The sequence below is a fragment of the Liolophura sinensis genome, chromosome 10 (assembly GCF_032854445.1).
Source record: "Liolophura sinensis isolate JHLJ2023 chromosome 10, CUHK_Ljap_v2, whole genome shotgun sequence".
Lineage (NCBI taxonomy): Eukaryota > Metazoa > Mollusca > Polyplacophora > Chitonida > Chitonidae > Liolophura > Liolophura sinensis.
Window position 1 is genome coordinate 17,721,980 of NC_088304.1, and position 26,910 is coordinate 17,748,889.

The window sequence follows — 26,910 nt, forward strand, 5'->3', positions numbered from 1 at the left end:
AAACCCATGCTCTCGATATGTACGTATTACAGCTGAAAAACTACGATTAGGCCAGTTGAAATATTTTAAGCTAGGTGAGTTAACGTTTTCTTGAATCACATAATGAGTGGATTACCTATTATGCGCCGCAACACCCCTCATCTCCCTGTGCCTCCTCTCTGTTCACATGTTTCACGCGATGATTGCGCAAACGTGGACCTTTAATCCGACCCCTCCCACCATAATAGGGGCCTTTGTGGCTCAGTTGGTTAGCGCGCTAGCGCAGCGTAATGACCCAGGAGTCTCTCACCAATGCGGTCGCTGTGAGTTCAAGTCCAGCTCATGCTGGCTTTCTCTCCGGCCGTACGTGGGAAGGTCTGCCAGCTACCTGCGGATGGTCGTGGGTTTCCCCCGGGTTCTGCCCGGTTTCCACCCACCATAATGCTGGCAGCCGTCGTATAAATGAAATATTCTTGAGTACGGCGTAAAACACCAATCAAAAAAAAAAAAAAAAAAAAAAAAATCCCACCATAATACTGGCGGTGAAATTTGCTTAAGTGCGGCGTAAAAACACCAAATAAATAAATAAATAAATAAATAAATTAGATTAAATTCAGCCCAATGTAGGCCTATTGACCTACTTTGTTGATGTAATTACACATACTACACACAGTAGATGACAGAATGGTATCAGAAATGTATAGTATGCCATGTATGTATCTTATATCAATAGGAAGTTGATCTTGATTTGTTTTAAAATGTCGAGTCATGTAGGCTACAATGGCATGTTTAACCAATATACACATCCCTCCTGAACAAGCCCAACAGAAGAGTTCCTTAATGTGAAAGCAAAGCATTCATACATCTGCATGAACGTACAGATGTGATTTCTTTTCTTATGTGGTAATCCAAATGTTACCTACCAGACTAAGTAAAATCATTTCATCTCAAGATCAGATACGTGTGTCAGTGTTTATATATATATTTCCTCACACTACCTTATGGAAAATCGTCATAAAGAGATTTTTGTCTGCACCTTTCATTAGAGCCCTTACTCCCTGCACACATGGGTGGACATAAAACATTGTGTACATTCCCCTTAATTATATATAATCTATGTGGTGTGCATGTCAGGGTGTCGAATGTGGAAAAGTTCATCAGAAACTTTCCAAAAGTCAGTGATTTACATCAGCCAATCTGGTTTCCTTCACCCATAAAAAAACTTGAATACTTGAATGTGGTGTTTAACAACAATGAAATAAATAAATAAACCTGGTACACTCTGTGTAACTCAACTGTACATGTGTATGATACCGCTTGGCCACGCCATTTTTTTTTTTCATGTTTTCATGGTGTACCTAGTGTATTTCAGCTACAGGTTTCAAGTAGAACACTTAAAACAGTAACCTGTACAGTTATGAAGCGAAATAAAAGAGGGCTGAGAAACCCTCTCTACAGTAAACGCTTTTTCTTTGAGGAAAGACAAGCATACCCTTACCCCACCCTATTACCAACGGTTTTTACAGGTATTTTATTTTTAATAGCAGGGTGCAGGGCATGGATCGGTCTTCAGGGGGTGAACACCTAATTGCTGGCACACGGTGTGCAGGTTCAATTCAGGCTGTAGGGGAATTTCCAGATTCCCTTGCTCTCAGTATGACAATAAGTGGTACCCCGAGGGTTATTCATATATTTCACATTTAAGGAGGGCCACCTCTCTTCCACCAGTTTGGAATGAAAGTCTGAAAGTGAACTGTCAACTTGATGATTGTACAGCCACCACCGTATTGTACAAGTGAAAATTTCTGAGTATGGTTGTGAAAAAATCAATTAGGAATAGAATTTAATACCCATGGATAAGTTCATAGTGTGACTAAATATTTGTGTGGCTTACAAGTTTATTTGAACTATCATATATCCTTGCCCTATTTTGATAAAAACTAAACTACATACATGTAAATGGACATACTCTTGTCGGAGGACTTTCTCAGTCTGAAAGAGGCCTCATCACCATCACAATAGTGTTTATATCCGTACATGGCCTGAATATATTGAAAGGCCTAAGCCTGAATGATAAATAATTTACTGTACGTGTAGTAAGATGAACACTTAAGCTTGTTTTTTATTTAAAAAATATTACAAGATGAAATACATTTCAGTGAGGTTATAATCAAATAACTACTTCTCCATATGGGTGAAGATTTAGTCACATAATTCATCAATGTCAAAGTCAATGACCTCTTGGTCCAGCGACCCAGGATCTGATGAGCCAATGTTGTCAATCATTTCTCGAAGACCTTCAAAATCTTTCTGATGAGATGATGCAAGTGAGTCGTTGTTAGGTGGGTTCTACTAAAGTTTTCTCCATCTCGCCTCTCCTACAGATGCGAACGGCATTGTCATAATTGAATTTATCATCGCCGATATCGTGGAATTCGTAGTCATAGTTAAGATACGCTGCAGGTATGCCTGTCTTGTTTAAAGCTGTCACCTGCGACTGTGTCACAACGATAACAATGGGGTTGAGACTGTGACACAACGATAACAATAGGGACATCAAGTTTTGTTCACGTTGTTGTATTTCTAAGGATACATCTGACAGCATCATTTCCCAGCTCCAGTCTCTCGGCGCACAAAAACATCTTTTCCCTGTACAATGGCTTGTAGACATTGTCTCTGATACGTGGGCAGCTCTTTTATCCCGAATTTGTAAAAATAAAGACCTCAGCTTCCCTGCTTATTTCCTCAAATTCGTGTTCTTTATACGACATCTTACTTCTGCCAGTTTTGACCCCCCCACCACACACACACACTTCAACTTATGAAAATTTGTAGTCTTTTGCGAAGGCTTTTCCTCGTACTTTTTTTCTCGTTCATTGGCTAACACTGATGACATCACTGTCTACTGGTATCAGAATATGACGGGTATTTCGACAGAGCGTACAACCGCCCGTGGATTACGACGGTCTGGCGTGATCCTTAGTGGTGGTGAACTGAGTGGGGCAACGGCGAGCACAGTCGATCGGCGAGCTATTCAGGCATGTCAGGGTTTCTCATTTTTCTCGTTTGCTTCGACAGGATCCAGCGGACTAGTTGAGATACCTATATAATTTCCATTCCTCTGATTTTTTTCTCGTTAACACTTCAGTACAGTTTGCCTAATCGAAACTTGCTACATATCAGCCCTTTCCTTGCATATTATTGCTCTCAGATGAAGTTTGTCTGTTTCCCAAAATTATCATCGTCTGGAATTCATAAATTATTTGGCGCTATTCCCCATTAGGTCTCGATTATAATATTTGGTAAGGCCATTTTTTGGTAACCTTGTATGTCAGTGTTCGTACGCTGTTTATCAGAGCCTGTACACACAGGTGTAATTGTTGATTTAGATGTGCTCGTTTATTAACCATATGCATTGTCAGAAAAAAAATGTTTTTCTATGCTGCAGTTCGATCAAAATTAGTAAGAAAAAACACCACTTTAACACATATCTGTTATTGGCTGACGACAATGTATGGAAACTGGTGGTGATATATTTAGTTGTTTATTTCATTGGTGTTTTACACGGTTCTGAAGAACATTTCACTTCTTCGACGGCGGCCAGCATTATGGTGAAGGGAAGGCAACCTGGCTTGGGTAAACCATGGCCATCCGCAAGTTACGGTGATGATATAAAAAATTTATCGTAATATATTTATTTGTCGGATCGGATACCCACGTACCTCGGTAAGCTGATTTCATTTCTGAAAACATTTTGTACATGTTTCGTAAAACTCAACCAAAATTGAATACATTAAAAAATACAGGAATTATTGTGTATATCGACACTGTTTCATAAAGTCACAAGGTTTTTCTGTTTTATTATAAATCAGATATTTGAAAAGAACAGCTGTTTTAATGCATTGTAGTACCTACATTACATAACTGTTGAAGTTCTCAGGAACCATTTAGCCAAAGATAGAAGGGGGAGTGTGACGTATAAACGCCCAAGAAGGGTCAACCTTGTGCGATATGAAAGATTGTTTTTTTTAGATTCACGAATCTTCTACTGAAGTGTGCACACATTCATGTGAATATCATATATAGGACTGATATTGAATACCATGCATGTAATCGTGTGTAAAAGCAAAATCTAAACCCACAGACGATGTCATAAAGTGTAACAGGAAAAGTATCATCAATTGTAACATGAAAAATACACACTTCATGCAGTCTGATGATGGGCGGGACTAGTAACATTTGCTTGGCCAGCCTGCTGTTACTGGTAACCGAGTCGTTCAAAATTTGTTTGGTGTGTATGGTTAAAAAAAATATTTACACACTTTTGTTGCTGTTTAATTGAAATCAGAGGTGGCAGAATTAATACGACATGGCTTTTGCTCGTTTTTGTTTTGTTTTCAATCCATGTACGTTATACATTTTCAACAAATTTAATGTCATAATTCGTGGAGTTGGAAATGCAGCTATATCGTGACTTTGCGACATGGCTCATAATTATAGCAGCGCAGAGAATGTTACGACATTGCATATGACGTCAAACTAAAGCACTCAGACTGGAAAAAGTCAATACCCTGATACAGGAGGACGCGTATATATAAACATGTTCTCACTTATATTTACTTTCCTTCTACTTATCCATAAGGTCATGCAAGTATATATTCCTAGCCTTAATATGATGCTAGGCTTAGGCTTAATTTAAATATACGACATGCTACATAATGACTAGGATTGTTGTATTTTTTCTGGCTTACCCGGAAACAAAAATACATTAATAAACATCAAGCTTTAAGTTAGAAATTTAATACATATGTTTTTTCTTGCAGGTGTAGCAGTGGGTTGTCGTGTTATCTAGACAGGTGTACTTTGTAGAGCCGTGATGGTGTTGGTCTCCTCTATGATACAGTCGGGTCTTCAGGCCGTGCTAAGACCGGGTGTGTGGGTGCCCGGGATACGTGATCTACACCGGCACCGTGAGAGGTATGTCCTGTCTTCTATGTACGTCACAGATATGTTTATTCTGGCTTGCTGATCTATTCACCTCTTACAATCGTCGTCATATGACAGAAAAAGTGATAAGTACGACGTTTAAACCCCAAGCACTCGTTCACTCACTCACCACTTACAACTCCATGTTGCTGGCTTAGACGGATAAAGCGTTTAGCTCTCTGCGAATACCGCTGAGGCCCTTGATTAATATAATGTCGGTTTTCACATCCATCTTTCACTGTTTCGCTCGCGGCTTTGTCAAGTGGTTTGTCAGGTACTTTTTTTTTCACTCCTGGCACTCCATTTTCCTTCAACGAGAAAGCTAACCTCCTTCATATAGTTGTACCGCCCCAAACAAACTTGGCAGAACAAAGAGATTTGCTGACTTCACCCAACTTTAACTTCCCACTTGTACGTTACATTTGCACGTGGTCTATGCAATTCTTCAGGAGACAGGCCTCTATAGGTATATGTTGGTTGTTGTAGAGGGCGATGTCCTCTCCATTGATCATGTACATTGTTTATTGCGCGGGAGAATGTGTCTCTGTCTCATAAAATCGCTGATAGAATATCTACTTTGCACGCTTACAGTTTGATATTATAAAGTAGGAAGAATTTTGCATTTGTATATAGGTAGCCCAAACAAGATTTCACACAAAAGATAAAGTATATTTAAACAAATGTGTAATCGACGTTCCTTTCCCACCATAATGCTGGCCGCCGTCGTATACGTGAAATATTCTTGAGTACAGCGTAAAACATCAATTAAATAAATAAATATTCACTATATGTGTGTAATTTCAGCTGGCGGACGAAGATTCCCGCGAGAGACTTCATGAAGTTGACCCTCACAGCTTTGGAAACTCTTATCAAATCTGACACAAAGGGAACTTACTACGATATTCACAAGGTACGAGTCGGGGTTTGGCTTCCGTCAGTCAGTCGTGATTCAACATCTATATCCCCTCACACAATGAAGCAAATGAGTAAAAAAATCCCAGAAGTGGTTACATCCGCCATATCCTATGATTAACAAGGCAAATAAATAAAATCATCAGGTTTTAAGACTTAACTATGTGTCTAAACTTGTAACCCAATTTATGTTACGCCTGACAATGGCGAAATAATATCCTAAATGTTTAGTTAAATTCAAACTTTCGTTTTTCGGAGTTACACTATATTCTTACGTATTTGGTGAAAGATCTATGGAGTTTTATCTGTCATGTTCATGGTGTGTTTTAATTCAACGCTCGAAGCATAAATCTTGATGGTGAAAAATGGGTGGGTATTTTTGGGCCTGACATCATCAACTATGTGCTAATTCTGGACATGTAACACCGTCCGCACACATACACGTGCCCACGGTTGTTTTCCAGAGATGTATGTTTTGCAGCCCCCACTACAAAACAGTAAACCCAGATCTACATGAATATAGCTTGAAGCACTCAAGCTGCATTAAATCCAACAACGAGTATGTAGAAAGGTCTGCCAACATCCTGCAGATGATCGTGGGTTTTACCCGAGCTTTGCCCGATTTCCTCTCACCATAATGCTGCCCACCGTCATTTAAGCGAAATATTCTTGACTGTGGCGCAAAACACCAATCAAATAAATAAATAAATAAATGATCCAACAATGTGTGTCCATTTAGATATATTATACATGGGTTATTTTGTGTAAGACTTACTTGAGTTGGTTTAAGCTGCGATGTCAGCTGTCAACATGTGTAACACCATGTCATGTTTAGGCAATTCAGTACGTGTTCCTACGATATTTCAGGTAGATGTATCGATACGTGAAGCTCCATGTGTTCTTGACGCGAATTCAGCTAGATGTATCGATGCGTGAAGCTCCATGTGTTCTTGACGCGAATTCAGCTAGATGTATCGATACGTCTACTTCCGGGTGTACCTAATGTAATTTTAGCCATATATATGTATCTATAATACGTGTTCCTATATGTGTTCTTTATGGGATTTTACCTGGCTGTATCGAATATGTAGCTCCACCTGTTGTTTACGCAATTTCAGCTGGACGAGCAAGAGTGTTTCATCCGTATTTTAGTGTTTACTTGGGCGGAATGGCTGGACGTAGTGGAAATACAATTTTACGACAACCAAGCCGAGGTAAAATCCATTTCAGACTAGTACTGCATATAGTACCGTACCAGTTAAAACACAAGTTGACTGATGTGTGTAACGGAATTTATGTTACACAAACTTGTTAGTGATAATATACTTTGGATTTTGTAAAACCTCAATAGTGGTAATTATTTAATAAGGTCAAAATCCCTCAAAGAAACTCTTAAGTCCCAATTCAAAAACAGTTATGAGCTGATACTCAAACAAGAATATATCGATAGAGTAATTCATCAAAGTGATATTTTGATTGATGTGATATCTGGTATCACAACCTTCAGATCGTTTAAAAGTTGACTTTTTTCAATGGCATTTAGAAGTTGAGTTGGATAACAAAGCGAATATATGGGTAACAACTTCTATTTATTTACTCAGCGACGTTTCGATATAGGTACTAATACCGTTATCAAGCATTATGGTCAGTTGGTTACAGAAATTGGTATTAATTAATTTATTTATTTGATTGGTGTTTTACGCCGTACGCAAGCATATTTCACTTATACGAAGGCGGCCAGCATTGTGGGTGGAAACCGGGCAGAGCCCCGGGGGAGACCCACGACCATCCGCCTGTTGCTGGCGGACGAAATGGGAATTAAAGTTGTTGATTTCAAGGTATGGACTAAAATGAAACATACAGTGGATTTTAAGAGTCAAGACAGGCCAACATTGGCGCCAGTTTCAGTAGCAGTAACACCCTAGAGGACCTTTTGAACACTTCAGGAATACGACCTCCAACCAGCATTACAATGGAGAAACCTATCGACCGTTACCGTTTAGAACCAAGGAGCACCAAAACTCAGTAAAGTTGTTAAGTTAAATCCCGGCCATACGGTGGACTGGTCAAGTGTCAGACCCTTGAAAGCTAATACAACCAACACCGCTACAAGGAAGCTGATGGAAGCCATTGAAATACGCCGATCAAAGCCACATATTAACCGAGACAACGGATTCTTAACCGCCCCCCCTCCCCACCTCTGCCTACAGTGACCTCATCTCAGCAGACAGACCCTAAACTACCACCCAATCCTGACTGATACTTTTGTCCATAACTATGGCTATCAAAGGCTATTGTTCAACTGACGTATGTTTCGTCTATTGTTCAATTGCTTAATCAGCAATTCCACCCTCTCTTGTCAATCTTGTCAATCCGTTGTATGTTTCTTCTTTGTCCATATCTTGAAATCAACAATTTAACCAACTCTTTAATACCCATAGCTGTAACCAATTGACCATCATACTTGATAACGGTATTAGTACCTATACCGAAACGTCGCTTACTGAAAAAGTAGAAGTTGTTATCCCTGTATTCCTTTTTCTTTTTACAATTGTCACGATTACAGGTATCATTCCGTGATTAGTCAACAAACCTGTTCACACATAAATATATGTCACACATTCCTTTTCTTACCTTTGCGCAGGTGTATTCTTTCTCATCCGGGTTCCTACCAGTGTGCGTTCCGTTCGCCTTTGTTCTCAATGCTGTAAGTATGGTTCCTGGATATCTCTGCTTTGTGTGCCAGGATAACAGGATCTGAACCCCAAGCTCTCTTTGTAGGTTAAGCCTAAACACTGATTTTCAAAATTACACCACTTTCTTGTAAGACGCAAAACTGTAGTTGTTATATATCAAAACTGCTAGTGCAGTATAACAACATAATCCAGGGGTTTTTTTCTGATAGCACTAATGGTGTCCAGTTGCTCTTAATTTTATAAATATGACATGTATGTGATGTACCGGTAGTACTACTCTGTACCTCAGGATAACGGTATCTGTACACCGAGCTTTGCTGAGATGGAAACCTAAACACTGATATTCTTATATATTAGAGCATGAATGCAAACTCTTGGTGGTAACGTAGTTGAACAATTACATATTACGATCATATCTAATAGCAGTGTATTGGGAGCAAGGGCCAGTTTGGAAAAGGTGGGGGTGCGGTCTGAACGGAAATACAATTAGTCAGAAGCTGAATCTTTAGAGTCCAAAGTTGTGGCGATTGAGTTTGTTTTTATTTCATAGAACAAATGGCTAGTAGTCATCGCATCGTCTACCAATCATAATACTAATCAATTGGGCTCCATGGTGATGTAAACAAACCCATCACATCTGGGTAACTTTTTCTTTTCCATACTGAACACTATTTGGCTGAACTTTAAATTACCAGCATATACATGTACGAGAAAGCAGCCCTGACTGCAAAACTAACCCAGACTTTATGTACCGAACAAAAACGAAGGAAAAGTCGCTAGCGGATAAATCTGGTGCATGGACGTAATGAGCGTACACTATTACAGGGTTAGGCATTAAGGTGCGCTTGATGCACGCTCTACATTCAACAGTAGCATGGTGGGATCACCTTTGGATTTTACAGGGACTGGCCATCTGTACTGGAGCTTGTTAAGTACCGCGCATGCCCCCTCTTGCAGTCACGACAATAAGGCAACGTTGTCTCATTGACCGCCTAACACTCGTGAGCACGGCATTAAGCAAGTTGCGCCATTGCTGTACCAACATGGCGCCTAACTCATGAACATTCTGGGGTTGACGTCTCGAGGCACAAAGACTTCTTCCAAGAGCATCCCATACGTTTTCGATGGGACTGAGGTCGACGGTCTCTCCAGGACGTCTGTACCACTTTTTCTGGTTTCAGAGCACGTGAAATTGTGCCCAGCGTAGACGGTCATTACGGTTTACCAGTGTCAGAATCGGTCCAACCAGAAGGCCCCTCTTATGCAACTTTCCTATGGCCAGTCTTCACGCCACTTTACCCTTTCTGTCGATCTCTAACACATTATTTGATGCATATGCGCAGCCATGTGTTTTTTTTCGGTCTGTTGCGCAGCAATTGTTTACGATCTCTGTCTCACTTCTTGTTGTTAACTGTTGGTACTCTATTTAACCTTTTTATAGTTTTCTTTTCTTACATTAGCATAAAATTACATCACAAGATTTTTTCGAATAGATAGTGCTGACATGTAAGGCGGGTGATATACCTTGCACACCCTCATGAAATGCGTCTGGCTATTTTTAGTTTATTTTGTTTTTCATTTTTTGCCAATTTCAGATGTTTCAAACGAAGACAATTCATTAATTTCTGTCCTCTACTACTACACAGTTTCTATCCTATTCATGAGCAATAACTCATTTGACCATTGCTTGCAAGTTCTAGCTCGTACATGTAGCTGACATACAGCTAGATGGGATTGCAACAGTTTGGCTTTCACTTCATTCGCAATGCAGGTGTGGTTATAGTTTAATTTTAGGATTAGATACATGTCGTCATGTATTGCTCCTTATTTTATAAATACCTGTGTGAGATGTGTAAGATTTCTGTTTCAACTATGATTGCACACCTTTATTTGACGATATATTTATTTATTGATTTCATTGGTGTTTTACCAATATTTCACTTATACGACGGCGGCCATCACTATGGTGGGAGGAAACCGGGAAGAGTCCGGGGGAAACAAAGGACCATCCGCAGGTTACTGCAGACCTTCCCACGATATTTGACGATATAAGTTTTCAGTCTGTTAGCTTTTGTATGCAGAAACTAGCCATTTCCTCACTCTTATTTTCAAATAACTTATTGCAACGGATTCCTGACGTGATTTTGAGTATCGTGTTTATATGTAAAATTTGCTAGCTTTATATTTCAGGTGTTGTGCTTCATTCCCTTTAGCGATCTCAATTTGAACAAGGAAAGAATCGACCAATTACGTCGTGCCATGGGCATAGATATTGAAGTCAACTGAACTGGTAACTGCACCAGCAACCGAGGAAACTGTAACCTAATACGGGGTTGTCGAGTTATGACATTACAACATTAAAGCTCGGTATAAGGCAAATCGATGCAATTTAACATATGCGGACGTATACATTAATCAATGTTATCCATTATATTAAAGTCAGGAAGTTTAAGTCATCTCTACTGGAAAACTTTCATAAATATGTCAAAATGCACTGATTTGCAGCACGTCCCAGTACAAAGGGACGTCACTCTGATGTCGTGGCGTCGAAACTCGCGTATCGTATATTATGGATACCTGTGTACACTTTACGACCTGGAAATGCACGATTAGTTATCGACAGGATAGCGGAGCTTTACAACAAAGTGCGCCCTGCTACAACTGAGTGCTCACCACGGCTAACTGGAATTACAGAGTTTCACACGACACGAGTGACAGTTACGCTGTGTATGACTACGTATGACGAAATCACCTGTTGCTGAGGCTGTTGTACAATTTGTGATGGGGAACATGTGCTGAACAACTGTGTGGACAAACAGGTGGGCCCCATGTAATTGTGTCAACGGAGAAATGGACCCCGTGTGAAGGTGTCAGCGGAGAAGTGGACCCCCGTGTGATGGTGTCATCGGGCAGTGGACCCACAGCTATCCGAAAGATTAAACGGCTGGAATACTGTTGAAAGTTTACCAATGCCGGCTTTGACATGTTACAGTTTTAGGAAATTGGTGGAAAAATAAGGTAGGATTCGAGCTGGGATGTTTTTAGTGAAATTGTCCGCGTGGAAGTCTATTTGACCTAAAGTGGACTCCATGTGAGGATATCAGCGGAGAAGTGCACCCTGTGTAAGGGTGTCAGCGGACAAGTGGAACCCGCGTGATGGTATCAGCGGAGAAGTGCACCCTGTGTAAGGGTGTCAGCGGACAAGTGGGACCCGCGTGATGGTGTCAGTGGACAAGTGGGACCCGCGTGATGGTATCAGCGGACAAGTGGGACCCGCGTGATGGTGTCAGTGGACAAGTGGGACCCGCGTGATGGTATCAGCGGACAAGTGGGACCCGCGTGATGGTGCCATTGGACAAGTGGGACCCGCGTGATCAGCGGAGAAGTTCACCCGCGTGTAAGGGTGTCAGCGGACATGTGGGACCTGCGTGATGATATCAGCGGATGTAGATTTGCCTTGATAACTGTTCTTTTCATCCAGAGACATTTTGATCTCAATTTCAGAACATCGATGATGAGTGATTTACTCTTTACCGGGTATAAACGCATAGGTAGGGAAATTTAAGTAATATTTGATCCAAGCACAAAAGTTATTTTCTCTGATTCCGTCGCCATGCACATATCCATATTTGGAACAGAATAATTCCGATGTTTTTATTATATAGTTTATTTGTTTTATTTATTTTTTTTGTCATGGTTCATGGTATGGTAACATTGCATTAAGATGCAACCAAATGTAAACTTATACAAATATTCTGTAAAATCCTATTAAAATATTAAAATTTTTTATGAATATACAAATATTTATAGGCTCTGACTTGTAGTTATCTTCATGTTGCAATAAAAGTAATAAATATATATTTATATTTAAAAACTCTTAAATGTGTCCTGGAATACCTGCTAATTAGGGTATATATGTCGGTCTGCCACGGATGGAAGGAAGACATCATTGGTGTTAGTTGTTCTCTTGACGCCAGTGCATCAAAAACACATACACAGCCTTTTGATCTAAATTGAAAAATACACCATAAATGACTATGTGATTCAAAAATAAATGTTTCACCAGTGAAAACAGGACTAAAATATCCAGTATTTTCTCCCCTTTCAGTCCCATTCTTTCTGCATTTGATCGTGTTGTCACAAGTTCTCGTTAAATATTTCACAGGATAAATGTTCCATCTCAGTATGACTGATAACGAAAATCCCTCGGGACGACACAAATGTTCCATCTCAGTATGACTGATAACGAAAGTCACTCGGGATGACATAAATGTCATTTGACACCCTTATCAACCGTCTGGTCCATACAAAAAGCACTTGTGTTGAAATCTAACAAAACAAATTGTGTTGTGTCATTCAACACAGAAATGTGTTAACGCAACACAAACATGTGTTAACCCAACACAAACATGTGTTAAATAAACGTGAAGTACACATGTTTTTGTTACAAAATAATAAAACACAAGCAAGACCCAGTATTAATGCAACATAAGACAGAGTTGTCCAAATATGACAAGAGTTCCTTTGGAAAGAAGATTTTGGAAGTTTATGTTCCTACAACACAAGTGTTGTTTGTGTGTGTGTTGTGACAGAACCTGATTCGACATCATAGTCATATTCAAAACATCACCGTTACATTTGTTATGAAAAGTGGAACGTGAACCTTTAATTTTAACATCCTAGTTTGACCCTCTCGAACAGTTAATTCCGGTAACCATAGTGTCGCGTGTGTGTTATCGTCTGCCATGTTTTTTTGTCATCTAGTGAACACTGTGGTAAGCCATTTGTCTTCCGAAGGTCTTCTTTCACTTCCGTTAACAAAACCTGACGTGTTGTGTTCCCTTGTAAAAAATTAGCAGCAGTCATTTTTACTCCCACACACAAATTTACTAGCTCAGGATTTTCAAAGCAAGACCCTGAAAACACTTGTCTAGTTTCGGCTACAATTAACCCGAGGGCTAAACCAGGCGAGCCGACCTGAGCCACAACAGCAAAGACTGTCATCAAAATGATTTGCCAAACTTGTAGAAGTTCCACGCCTGAGGTTTTGTCGTGTCTAGGATCTTCTTCTTACATAGGAACCACCATCTGGAAACAAACAGATGACAATGGTTATCGGACAGAAGCGAGTAAAGAGCCCCTCCCAGCCTTTATGTCAGCTTGTGTATGGTCTTCCTGAAACATGGATATCGGATACCACCTATATGCAAAACGATATCGGAAGAAGATGGTAAAAAAAGATCGTCTGAGCAACCCATCGTTCTTTCCACCTTGTTCCCATGGACCTAAAATTCTCCTTAGCTGAAAATTATTTCAAACATCCTAGTATGAATTTGGGATGTAATGGGCTAAGCTGTAATTTTTAAACTGCAGCAAATCTCATAACCGAAAGCATTGTTTGGATCATTTATTTATTTATTTCACTGCTGTATTATGCTGTACTCAAGAAGTTTTCACTTATACGACGGCAGCCAGCATTATGGTGGGAGGAAACCGGAAGGAAACCTGGCAGAGCCCGGTGTTTTTCGTTAAGCAATGACAAGTTAATGGCAACTTCCTATTTATAAGAATATATATTTGCCCCAAATAATGCACACATTATTTAAAATGTGGCAATAAGAATAGGACAACGTGAGTAATCCAGGAATCTACATCTCTGTTATTTTTACTGTCTACTCTTGGTACAGTATGTTCTCTGTTAGTATGATCTTTATTAGTACGTTGTCTGTTCTCGTGGACCCTGATGTAATCCACTTTAACCCCACCTCCATTTCCATGATGCATTGCGGGTCGAGATAATGAGGCCTGTAATGTGTGTAACTGATCAAAGGTGAAGAGAGGGCTTTGAGGGCCTTATTCCCCAAGAGCGCTAGTCAGTGAAGCGTTTGACCACTGTGTAGTGCTCACATATGGAGGGTATATGGGCAGTTGCCGTGCCTTTTCCGAGTGACCCAAGACTTACCCTTTTCTTACACACTTTGTGGGATGGTCAATCCTGAAGCACGTGGGCTCGAGGAGATTGAAGTAAAACTGACCCACTAGTGATGCTGAATTCTCATTGGTCACCTCCTTCAGACAGTTGTAGAACCTCTCTTCGCATGCGCAGTTAAACCTATGGAATTCATATGAAGAGAAATGAGACAAAATTGGACTTTTCTCAAACGTCACATTTTCTAGGCACTCCGTCCGCCTTTCGTTTGCTTTATGTTAAGCGTAGTTTTCATCGAAAGTAAGATATACCTCGACACTTTAGGGATGTAATCAAAATATAGAGTTATCAGTACGCTTATGTTTCGTTTTCTTGGCGTCATGGCTAAATATTTCCAGCGTACGCGAATCTTCGCTTTACAAGCACAACTCTGCAGAAGCAATGAGGTATTATATAAAAGAAAAAAAAATAAATACACCGCTGTGATATACAGGTAACATTAATATTCCCCATTCTGATCATTTTTGATAGCCTTAGTTGGATCCTTCAGGAAGAAAGATAACTGACCTGTAGAGAAACGAAAAGTTCGTGATTCCGTTCTTGGTCTGGAACGGTGAGATGTGGTCTGGGCAGTGGTCATGTGTACGGCAACAGCTGTCCGTCTGCACGTCTGACCCCAGCTCCTCGTAGTCTGACGCCGAGTTCCCTAAGCCACACCATTTGGTACCTTGAACGAGCAAACATCGAGCTGCCTAAATTTCTAAACAAACATCTTAGAACAAACATACATATGCAAGGATAATATTTAGATGTAATGGATTTAAAGATTGATTTTAGTATTCTTTTTGTAGGTAGTTACAAAGTGTAGATCTAAATATATGCACGTCGTTTCCTTATTACATACATGTGCGAACATCTGAAATAGTCCACTTCAGTAACATCAATACAGTCTACTTTGGAGGACAGCAACATACCCGTGTACTCCGTTTGTGAGTGAGCGCATTGATCCTGTTAACAACTTTAACCTCACTATTAATTCGATAGACTCTTAAAACACAAACTGTCAACATTTTTTATCTGTTAAAATGATGTGTTAAAACAACACGTTTAATGCAGCAAAATGTCAGTGCCAACATTTTAACATATTTTAGCCACGCAAGGAATGTTGGCAAGCTATAATTTTGTTCGACTACACGATTTTTAACTTTGATGATGCTGAACACAAGGCCTACATTTAATAGAAATTTGCCATGTGATAGTTTGAGATTACAACATTTCCTGAACATTTTTTAAAGCGTTACATTTTCCTTACTTTAGAAGGCACCTAATATTATAAATGCTTTCCTGCCTTCACAACAGCCAAAAAAAAAATGGATTTAACATTATTTAATAGTACTTCAGTTTTTGGAGATCAAGGACCAGGTCACTCTGGAAAGCATGGTTTTAATCGCTCGTTTTCTTAGCGATGGGGCATATGTATGTAAGTGCGTAACATACACATGTGTTCGCTGGTGTGTAACATATTTGCGGGAGTGCGAATGTGCGTTTGATTGATTGACTGATTTTGATGGCATTCCTCGCCGAACTCAAGAATTTGTTCACTTATGGGTCGCATTTATGAGTAAGGGAAGTGGGCCGGTCCGGAGAAAACCATCGCACATTTTAAGGCTTCTGACAAGCCTGTTAACTTAAAGCTCGACTCGAGATCTATAGCGAGAGCCAGATTCGAGCACGCAATCAACTTTGTAAGAAAATGCAGCGCGTGTGACTCTTAAGAACAATGGGTTTGCGGCTTATGTACATAATGCAGTTAGAGCGTCCCCGTCGAAGACGGGAAACCCGGGTCAGTCTACTCGGGTCGGGTCATAACAAAGACTTCAAAAATGGTACATGTTGTTGTCTCGCTTGGCGCTCAGCAAGCGAGATTAGAGCAAGAAATCAGTACTGGTTGGCCCCTTATCAGTATAATGGTGACTGGATAGGGTGTCATATCTTGTGTCATCGTCGTGATACTTCAGTGGCAGCAGCACTTTCGTGGCATAGACTCTACTTGCCTCAAGAAGACCCAGTATATGTTCACACACCTTATGACTCCTCGTCGTCATTGACTGAAAAATTTCTAAGTACGACGTAAAATCCCAAGCACACATACAAACACACATGCACAATATAGTATACAGCATATAAACAAAAGCAGCGTACAACTTCATACTTTCTCATTTATCTAAAAATGGCGTTTAACATGTCCAAAATTCTTTACATGTCGAAAGTGAAACGGAACTGAAAAAAAAAAATAAAAAAAAAAAAACAGGTAGAAATTGAGTGAGGGAGTGCTTAGGGTTTAACGTCGTACTTAACAATTTTTCGGTCATATGACGACGAAGGAATCCTTAGAGTGTATGTAATGTGCCTCCTTGTCGCAGGACGGATTTCCACTGCTCTTTTATCTAGTGTTGATTCACTGAGGCGCCTTTCCGAAGGTAAGCAAGCCGCCCCGCCCGAGCTATTATACTAATACGGGTCAACCAGTCGTTGCACTATTCCCTTCATGCTGAACGCCAAGCTTTTGAAATCTTAGGTGTGACTCAACCCAGGATTGACCCTGGATCTTCCGCTCGGGAAGTGGACGCTCTACCAACTCTGCTATCTGGGTTGGTGGAAGAAACTGACCTCTTTCAATCTTTACGATGATTCCTAATTAAGAAGAGGGTCTGTTAAAGTGTACCCTTGGGCAGGGCTTTTACCTGGTAGAATAAAGCGCTTGTGTCGCCTGTTGTGGGTCGGATTGTTGTGGCAGATCTCCAGGAGCATGTTCATATCGTCATTGTCCACAGCCCTGATTGGTCCATACATCGCCAGCGGCTGGCTGAAAGAACAAACACGAGGGTGCAGGATTCCTTTATGATGCCGTCCGCTGAAATCGTCATGCTTATATATATATATATATATATATATATATATATATATATATATATATATATATATATATATATATATATATATATATGACCGTCAGATGACCGTCACTTAGATATGGCACTGTCAGAGTAACGACAGAGTGTCGGTGTCACATATCATGCCCATGACGGGGGTAGCGTCCGTTTCTTGTTTGTATCAGGCATTAGTCTGAATTAAATCTGCTATTACCAACATTAAAACCAGGGGCACTACATTTGTATCGGTCTTTTAAGTGGAAGGATAGTTCATCTCTGATTACGACGTGTCTCTCATAACAATACTTACAGGATGGATTCTGCTTTCTACTAAAATACACTTTTTTATGGAATTCGCCATATTAATTGCATGGGTTTATTTATATACTTGATTTTTGTTTTACGCCATATATCAATATCCTTTGTGGTGGCGACCGGGTTAATGGGCTCAGGAACATTTTACGTCCAATAATAATTTGCAAGTGAATGGATATCAGGGGAATGCAAAAATTCTTGCAAGAAAGTGCGATATTTATACAAAGCTAACCAGCCATTAAGAAGTGGTTAATTAAATAATGAAAATACAGATCAGATTGAGATGATAATGGAATTTATATCTGCCGGCTAACACATAATTAACTTTGATTTCAATTCATTTTTATGGATTCCCTTTGCTGTGAATGAAGTATTAACGGTAATACACTGGGTTTCTCTACAGCATGCCTTAAGCACTAAGCTGCGGAGATCTATCACACTCAATTGTTTATACACTATATTATGCCATAATACACTAGGAATCTAACATCCACTGTGTAATGTATTACAAATCTCCGTGCAATGTAATATCACCGTGTAACGCACTAGAATTTGCCATGTAATGTAATAAAACCTATCTCCAAGTTTGTTGGCCGTACGTGGGAAGGTCTTGCAGCAACCTGCGGATGGTTGTGGGTTTCCCCCGGGATCTCCCTGGCCCCCTCCCGCCACAATGCTGGCCGCCGTCGTATAAGTGAAATATTCTTTCACACCAATGAAATAGATAAATAAATAAATCCAAGTGTTATAATATTTTAGCACTCGTCAAAATGTTCATCTTCCAACTCCATTAAAAGCTGGTTAAGCAACATCTTAAACCAACATTTGAAACAGGCTTACATAACTTAAAATAAGTTGATCACTTTTAATGGATTTAGAATATAAACACCTTTGGAGAGTGTTAAAACATTGACACTCAATAAAAACTGGTCAGACACATGTAATTCAGTAGTCACTTCCCTTGATCTTTACAGTGTTAAAGATAGTACATTAGTTTTAATACAGCATATGCTTACTCAAGCGCTTGAGAGAACTCGAAATCTTTTGAACAGGAATTTGAGCAGTGCCGATGAAAACCCCGGACATTCGGTAACTTGCTTTCTTACATCGAAACATGCTCGTGTGCGTACATAAGTAGTCGCCTGCCGAATCGGGTGCCTTGTTTATAAGTCGCTCACATGCCTGTCATCATTACCTCCTTTGTTTACTTGTCTGTCTGCCATCTGGGTTACCCGCGGTGTGATATTACATCACAGGAAAATTTTTATTACGTTACACTGTTGGCGTTACACTATTACAGCGAACCATCACATGACAACAATCTCCTCGACTGATTTTCTATAATAAATGTTAACATTAGTTTCAATACGACAAGTTTAGAACTTTAGTTATGTAGGCCCTACCAGCGGCACACGATATCCGGGAGGAAATGCCGCCCAATAGGACTGACCCTGGAACTGGCTCAATATACATATGACAAGCTTAACTGTGGAACGCTTATTGACATATGAACGCTCAAATAGCCTGCTGTTGTTCATATTTACCTGCCTCTGTATATTTACACACAAATCCTACATCTATATGCAGATCTCTTGTAATATCATGCAGTAGGCTGTATCATGAGGTGACGAATCAAGAGGCATGTCACCATATAGCTGCTCTGAAGTGGGTGCTTTGTTGTTTAAATATGCAGATGCACAAATGAGATTCCAGCAATATCAACAAACCTTACACGCAGCGTCATCTCTGAAGCCAGTACACTCATTAAATAAGTCACAACATGATATGTCATTCTGTGGCTTTCATATATGCTTATGAAGTCTCTGTGCCCGAGAGGTTTAGCATGCCAGCACAGCGCAATGACCCAGAAGCCTCCTACAAGCATCCCGCAGATGGTCGTGGATTTCTCCTGGGCCCAGCCCGATTTCCTCCCACCATATGCTGGCCGCCGTCGTATATGTGAAATATTCTTGAGTACGGGGCAAAACACCAATCAAATAAATAAATAAACAAAATGTTTGCACAGTTACGAGTCTTGCCCGTAGATCAAACTATACCAGCCTGGCAATTACGCGTTTGAACACTGTTTTTTATCATAGTCCTCGATTTCCTATCCCGCACTAGTTTGCGTATTTATTGAGTTGATAACAAAATATGATATGATCACTTGATATTTTATAGGTGGTGCCGCAGGCGTTTTGAAGCATACAACTACATTTATACATTGAATCTGTTTCACATCTGTTGTTAAACCACTGTATGCTAAACCATTGTGTGCTAAACCACAGTGTGCTAGACCACTGTGTGCTAGACCACTGTATGCTAGACCACTGTGTGCTAGACCACTCTGTGTGCTAGTGGTCTAGACCACTGTGTGCTAGACCACTGTGTGCCAGACCACTGTGTGCTAAACCAATGTATGCTAGACCACTGTGTGCTAGATCACTGTATAATAGACCACTGTGTGCTAGACCATTGTGTGCTAGACCACTGTGTGCTAGATCACTGTGTGCTAGACCACTGTATGCTAGACCACTGTGTGCTAGACCACTGTGTGCTAAACCACTGTATGCTAGAAAACTGTGTGCTAAACCACTGTATGCTAGACCACTGTGTGCTAGACCACTGTGTGCTAGACCACTGTATGCTAGACCACTGTGTGCCACACCACTGTGTGCTAGACCACTGTGTGCTAGTCTACTGTGTGCTAGACCTCTGTGTGCTATACTACTGTGTGCTAGACCACTGTATGCTAAACCACTGTGTGCTAAACCACTGTATGCTAGACCAATGTGTGCTAGACCACTGTGTGCTAGACCACTGTGTGCTAGATCACTGTATGCTAGACCACTGTGTGCTAGACTACTGTGTGCTAGATCACTGTATGCTAGACCACTGTGTGCTAGACCACTGTATGCTATACCACTGTATACTAGACCACTGTGTGCTAGACCACTGTGTGCTAGACCACTCTGTGTGCTAGTGGTCTAGACCACTGTATGCTAGACCACTGTGTGGTAGACCACTGTGTTCTAGACCACTGTGTACTACACCACTGTGTGCTAGACCAATGTGTGCTAGACCAATGTGTGCTTGACCACTGTATGCTAGACCACTTTATAAATGCTGTTTCAGTTATAACATATGCATGTACGCAAAGAGATCATGTGAAATCGTCACGAGAAGTCTAAGTATTGACACATTTTAGCTACGTGTTGCTATTCGATCATATCTGGTGTTGGCCTTCGGTTGCTTGTGTTGTTAACAATTATCTGCTGCTGGCAATAGTAGCTAGTTTGGATCCAATTGCTCTTCATAATGGTATTCCGTTGCTGCAGGTGTAGATAACCAATTATTTCAGCCGCTGACAATCAAGAGATTTTGTCATCGCCTAATGCTTAGTGAAAGAGAACAATGGCCGAGCGGTGTTGTGTTGAGCCCAGAGTAAACAATTGAATGGCATTTCGTCATTGTGTAACACCTCTAAAGCCTGCTGTAAACATCTCTTAGTTTTTAAAAATGAAAGGGAAGTTTTTTTTCTGGCAGGCTATTACCCTCACAGTCATGTAGGCAGGGAAATATGCGAGTCGGAGGGTTTCCGGGTTGTAGATGGAGATTATTCAAGTATGTCTTACCACCGGAAATGAAAAAGATAAGCTTAACATCGGCGCATACTAGATGGATTTAGATATGCTGGGATCGTTATTTGCTGGTTCCTGGATTCAAATATCATTTGGACTGAGGTAGTTTCAAATCAATATCCTGGGGCAGAATAGCCGATTTGTGGTTTAGTTCACTAAATCGTTTTTTGCATCACTGTGGTTTTTTTGAAAATGTTCTCTTAAATACAACTTTCACTAAAAGGGTTAATCAGATTCAACGTCTTAGTAAAACGTAGTTGACTATGAACACTTAATTTTCAGTCAGTTAAAACCCTATACTGACTGTACCATACAGGGGCATTACTGTTTTTCTCCAAACCTGTACAATTTGATCTTCCTTGTGCTACTTCTTTAACTAAATATTAAATTACGTCCTGAAATAAAAATGGAATTCCCCCCAAATGACGACTCAAGTCCGACATGAATTGGCCATTTTTGCGCAATACATTAGTAATACAGATGGCGGAGTAGACACGCAAAGGGAGGACAAAGCTTACAGATGGAGGACTTACTGACAGAACGAGGACTAGCCTGACAGACGAAAGGCTAAGCTGACAGGCGGAGGACTAAACTGACAGGGGGAGGACTAAGCTGACAGACGGAGGACTTGACTGACAGACGGGGAACTAAGCTGACAGAAGGAGGACTAACCTGACAGAAGAAGGACTAAGCTGATAGACGGAAGACTTGACTGACAGACAGAGGACTTGACCGACGGACGGAGAGCTAAGCTAACAGACGGAGGACTAAGCTGACAGACGGAGGACTAAGCTGACAGACAGAGGACTAAGCTGACAGACGGAGGACTAAGCTGACAGACGGAGGACTAAGCTGACAGACAGAGGACTAAGCTGACAGACGGAGGACTAAGCTGACAGACAGAGGACTAAGCTGAAAGACGGAGGACTAGGCTGACAGACGGAGGACTAAGTTGCAGTTGGTAAATTGTGTGTTAGAACAGCGCACGAGTTGCAGTCATAACACGTCAAATTAATTCGTCACTTAATTAATTAGTCAGAGTTTGTGAATGCGGAAGGAGGCAGAGTGTCTAGGTTGAGTGCCTAGAGGTGAACATAACACAGCAGGCCACTTATGCTCACAGGTGAGTTATCCAGAAAGAAAGGCATCCCATGATAACTTATGAACACAACACATCCACACCATGAATTAAGCAGATAAACATTTTGAAGTAGCAACACAGAATGATAAAAAAGTAAACCACAGGGCCTAAAATTCCTCAACAAAACATCAGTAAATTATATAATATTTTAACTAGTGTTATTTTCTATATCTATCTATTAATCGATTTACACAAATGTATTCATTAGCCAATAGATATGATGGTCGATCAATTAATTTTTTAATGAATTATTTCATCCAGTTGTATTACTCATCTGTCCTCTTGAGAACGTGTTCTAAATAACATTGCATATATACATGTACTGCCGCTGTTCTCTGTACTTACTTTGTGTTGTGCGTGTAAGTCCGACACGTTACCGTCGTATCGACCAGCCCTTGTCCGTCTGGGGCAGTCCTCCTCAGGGTCGGGGTGGCCACGCCCAGTTCCACGACCCTCTGACCGTCCGTGAAAAACAGGGCCTGCGTGTGATTGCGCACGGAGGAAGAGTGAACAGGCCACCCCAGACTGAGAACGATGACGAAAAGCACTGTTGGGGTCATGTTGGGTACAGGGAATAAGCCACAGTGTCAACGTTGTGACCGTTAAGAACTTTGACAGTTAAGCCACGGTGTGAGCGTATTGAAGAGCACTGGGGTTAAGCCACGGTGACTGTGAATAACATTGGAAGATGAAGCTTGAGGCCCACGGTGTGGGTGTACTGGCGGAGAAGAACGCTGGGAGATAAGCCACAGTGGAGTGGTGGTGACGGGGGAGAGCGCAAGGGATTAAGCCACGATGCCAGGGCGGTGACGGCGAAGAACGCTGAGAGATAAGCCACGACGTCAGGGTGGTGACCGGTGAAGAGCGCTGAGAGATAAGCCACAATGTCAGGGTGGTGACCGGTGAAGAGCGCTGAAACATAAGCCACGTTGTGAGCGTAGTGACAGTGATGAGGGACAAGCCAGAGTGTCAGGGAGATGACGGCAAGAGCGCTGGTTTGACCTTACTTCAGCTCATCACAGCAACCGTAAACCTTTCCTTTGTGAATACCTGAAGTTTGCATTTCTCTGAAAAAAGTATCCGACATCCTGAAGAGTGTTTCCGTGTTGCTATTTTTTTTAGAATATGCTAATATAATACACCTGTGCCTAGATTAAGGACTTGACTACGTCCAATCTGCACGCGCCGACGCATTTGGTTAGGTCCTTAAGGTTCACCTTGGTACATGTATTACGAGTTGTTAGACTCGCGCTGCAACCTTCTAATCCTTCTGCCATGTGTGAGCTAGCGGATCTGGCACATGGTTAAATACAGTAACAACATTAAGCCTGCCCTGACTCAGTGACAATTGTGTGCCAGTTTGCCCGTTTGTAACGGAGAAAAAAAAACAAGAAAAAAAAAAACAAAAAAAAAAAAACAACGAGCTTTGCTGGAAAATCTGTATTTAAGTCTACAACAGCCGCATACGGCACGCAAACATCGCTGTTACAAATAGTGAACTATCCTCTGCTGGCTGGGTTAGCGGGGGTTTACCTCAGGCACATGGCTCTGATTGTTCAAGCTGCTGTTCAGTAAATATATTCGTGGCCTAGTCCTGCAGACAATCCCCCATGTAACGTTTGCTGTTCGTGTTTTAACACAAACTGTGTTATTGCACGCGACAATATCTCTCGGTGTGATCGTTCCACAGAACAACTCGATTACCAGCGATTTTCCTCAATCGCACGACCTGATTTTAAACATATGGACATATTTTATTTCAAAATTCACGCCTACTTTAATACAAATAATGCATGTGATTTCCATGGTTATTTAATTAACAAACCCAACATTACATTTTGTACACAAACAACTACTTAGTTTGGTTTCTAAACGTTTATTATCACATTAATGCATGTATGAAATGGTTTTGAGAAAAGCAAACTCCGTTTGAAGTCAACAACAAATTTGGTGTAGTGTTTTCATTTGACTACCGTGCCATAACAATGTGTAAACCGGCATTAACGTGACCCAATTAATTGTCTGTAGAACCAAGATTAGCTATGAGAATAAAGATTAGCTATGGAAACAATAACATTGAAATATTGCCTGTGAATTTATTGCCATGAGATAAATATAAAGTGCTGTACGACGTTCATTTATAGCCCTCAATTCATTTATGCTAAAACAGTATAATACATATTTAGTAGATATGCAGAAATTCACGAAACAAATGTTACTATATTGTCGAGATTAGTTTTGAATATTCGACAAATTGAGTGCTTGATTTTTCCATTGTACTTATCTGGTTTCCTTTGCTGGTTTTAAATTTATTGTCACATTTAGTTTTCTTTCTTCCTGGTCATGATTTATTTATTTATTTATTTATTTATAGATCAGTGCTTCATGCCCTATCGCAAGCGGCGTCAATGTAATAGGCTGTTTACAACTGCCTATATTTAACGCTAAGCCGGTATGAGAGACACTAAACTTGTTTCATTAGACTCTAACCGCATTTACATCTAATCAGAAGTTGACACAAGTCACCTCAACAAATCTATATCAGTTTGTGTGCGCTAAATGTTTAGAGGTGTGACACAAAAAGACATGGACAACGAAGGTAAAGAGTGTGTCAACTGTTTGTCGCTGCTAGCAGTGGCTGTGTATTTATAGATTCACAAAGCCCTTTATCACCATATAAGCTGGGTTAGCCATAAAAACTAAACCAGTTTACTAGGCCTCAAGTAAAATTGTTTGCATGTCATTGCATGAAGTACATCCTGTCTCGTTAAGTACGACGTTCAACCCCAAGCACGCACACATACATACATACATACACATACATACGCATACACGCACACACTTGTATACAGACATACACGCACGCACATACATACACATACATACATACACACACAGACACACACATACACGCACGCACATACATACACATAAATACATACACACAGACATACATACATCCTGCTGCATTATTTCTTATTAATTGCGCATGATTATTTTCCCAGCGAAGCCATCATTGATCCTTCACGTGACGAACAATTAAGTCTGGTAAACAATGTGTTGCGTTTGTCCGTGTATTGAGTTTCATTGAAAATGACCGTATCGCTATGGAGACATCTTGCTCGCGAGGGCTTATGAGAAAGTAAAGAGTAATATTTCATTAAAGGGACACGTTCTTGAGTTCGGCGTAAATCACCGATGAAACAAAATTCTGCATTATGAAAATTCATTCTGTGGTGTAAACAGAAAAAGGAATGATATCATCGCTGCATGAAGCATACGAAATCAGGCATCACAGTTCAAACATTCAAAGAGCATGTCAACAGGGGTACTGATATAACTATTTATACATTTACTTGATGGTGTAAATAGCAATCAATCCTATAACATATACCACAAATCTGATTATGACGTTAAACAACACTCAGATAAATAAATAAATAATTAAAAAGATGAATAAATAAATAAATAAAAACTTACTTAATGAGACCAGAATCTCTGATGAGGCGGTAGCTCTATTTATTGGGACAAAATTGTCCCCGAGTCTATAACAAAATTATGTAAGCATAATGGACAATGGACAATCAAAATTTAAAATGAAGAAAGTATTGTACGATTCAGTGTACAGTGACTATATATACAGGGGTGGGGGCGTTGTCCAGGAGGGGAATTGTCGGGGGAGGGGGGAATTGTCGAGGGGGGGGGGGGTTGTTGAGGGAGAGTGGGGGGGGGGAATGTAATATATTCTATAGTGTGAGCGTTAATAACTACATTACTCACATAACCGTAATCTCTTCAAACAAGCAGACGTTTTAATATTGATAAATTACGGTGTCAATAAATTCCATTTCAATAAATAAATACTGTAAATCAGTTGTATATAAAGTGCATGATAATTTAACATTTTAACATTTCTTTTAGTTTGGGCACTGAGACATTTAACAACTGACAGGTTGTGTTAAGAACTGATCCAAATGGAAAATTGATACTCCGAACGCTGTATCTAGATACACAGCTAGTAGAGTTAAAATGATCACAAATCGCGAGAGGAACCTCGTTATCAATACACTTTTTCTCCTACTTGTATGTACATGTAGGCATGGCCACAAAAACTGTAGCCCTACATGAAAGCTTTCTTCACTATCAAAAAATTTGTAAATTTGGCAAAGTCCATAAATCTGGAAAAAGAAGTCACAGAAGTGTACAAGAAATTGTAGCGTTGCATGGAGTCTTTCTAGAGAACATGTGTTTACTACAGAAAACTAGGTTTATATAACTGATACAATTCTGCGTGGAAGGTCTACCAATGACTAAAAAACCTTCAGAAAGCCAACAAAACTAAACTAATAACAAAAGTTCAACCATTCACCAGTAGGCC

At 40.3% G+C, this 26,910-nt stretch overlaps 2 protein-coding genes and 1 long non-coding RNA gene across 4 annotated transcripts; 1 reads left to right on the forward strand and 2 right to left on the reverse strand.

Moving 5' to 3' along the window:
* The first annotated feature begins 40 nt into the window (after positions 1-40).
* Positions 41-12,204, forward strand: LOC135476800 (uncharacterized). Of its 2 annotated transcripts, XM_064756931.1 has the most exons (6): positions 41-74; positions 4,803-4,956; positions 5,770-5,875; positions 6,996-7,091; positions 8,522-8,584; positions 10,764-12,204. In XM_064756931.1, exons 2-6 carry the CDS (start codon positions 4,856-4,858, stop codon positions 10,857-10,859), a joined length of 462 nt encoding a protein of 153 aa, XP_064613001.1. In that variant the 5' UTR covers positions 41-74; positions 4,803-4,855; the 3' UTR covers positions 10,860-12,204. The 2 variants fall into 2 exon arrangements, with proteins under 2 accessions (XP_064613001.1, XP_064613002.1); XM_064756932.1 differs by lacking the exon at positions 41-74 and having other exon boundaries at positions 4,778-4,956.
* Positions 12,205-13,263: 1,059 nt separating this feature from the next.
* On the reverse strand, positions 13,264-15,165 carry LOC135476086 (uncharacterized). The gene is made up of 3 exons (XR_010445091.1): positions 15,070-15,165; positions 14,536-14,685; positions 13,264-13,661 (listed from the first exon to the last, which is right to left on the reverse strand). It is a non-coding gene; the product is annotated as an uncharacterized LOC135476086 (long non-coding RNA).
* Positions 15,166-17,196: 2,031 nt separating this feature from the next.
* LOC135476939 (uncharacterized) lies at positions 17,197-23,221 on the reverse strand. The gene is made up of 2 exons (XM_064757086.1): positions 22,878-23,221; positions 17,197-17,368 (listed from the first exon to the last, which is right to left on the reverse strand). The coding sequence occupies exons 1-2, from the start codon at positions 23,090-23,092 to the stop codon at positions 17,197-17,199; spliced, it is 387 nt and encodes a 128-aa protein (XP_064613156.1). The 5' UTR covers positions 23,093-23,221.
* Between the last annotated feature and the right edge of the window lie 3,689 nt (positions 23,222-26,910).

Excerpts from the sequence above, each read along its gene's own strand:
- LOC135476939 (XM_064757086.1), bottom strand. The coding sequence starts at position 23,092 with ATGACCCCAACAGTGCTTTTCGTCATCGTTCTCAGTCTGGGGTGGCCT. Across the intron at positions 17,369-22,877 it reads ACTTACACGCACAACACAAA|CCAGCCGCTGGCGATGTATG; the intron begins GTAAGTACAGAG and ends TTGTTCTTTCAG.
- LOC135476800 (XM_064756931.1), top strand. The coding sequence starts at position 4,856 with ATGGTGTTGGTCTCCTCTATGATACAGTCGGGTCTTCAGGCCGTGCTA. Across the intron at positions 4,957-5,769 it reads CTACACCGGCACCGTGAGAG|CTGGCGGACGAAGATTCCCG; the intron begins GTATGTCCTGTC and ends GTGTAATTTCAG. Across the intron at positions 5,876-6,995 it reads CTTACTACGATATTCACAAG|CTGGACGAGCAAGAGTGTTT; the intron begins GTACGAGTCGGG and ends ACGCAATTTCAG.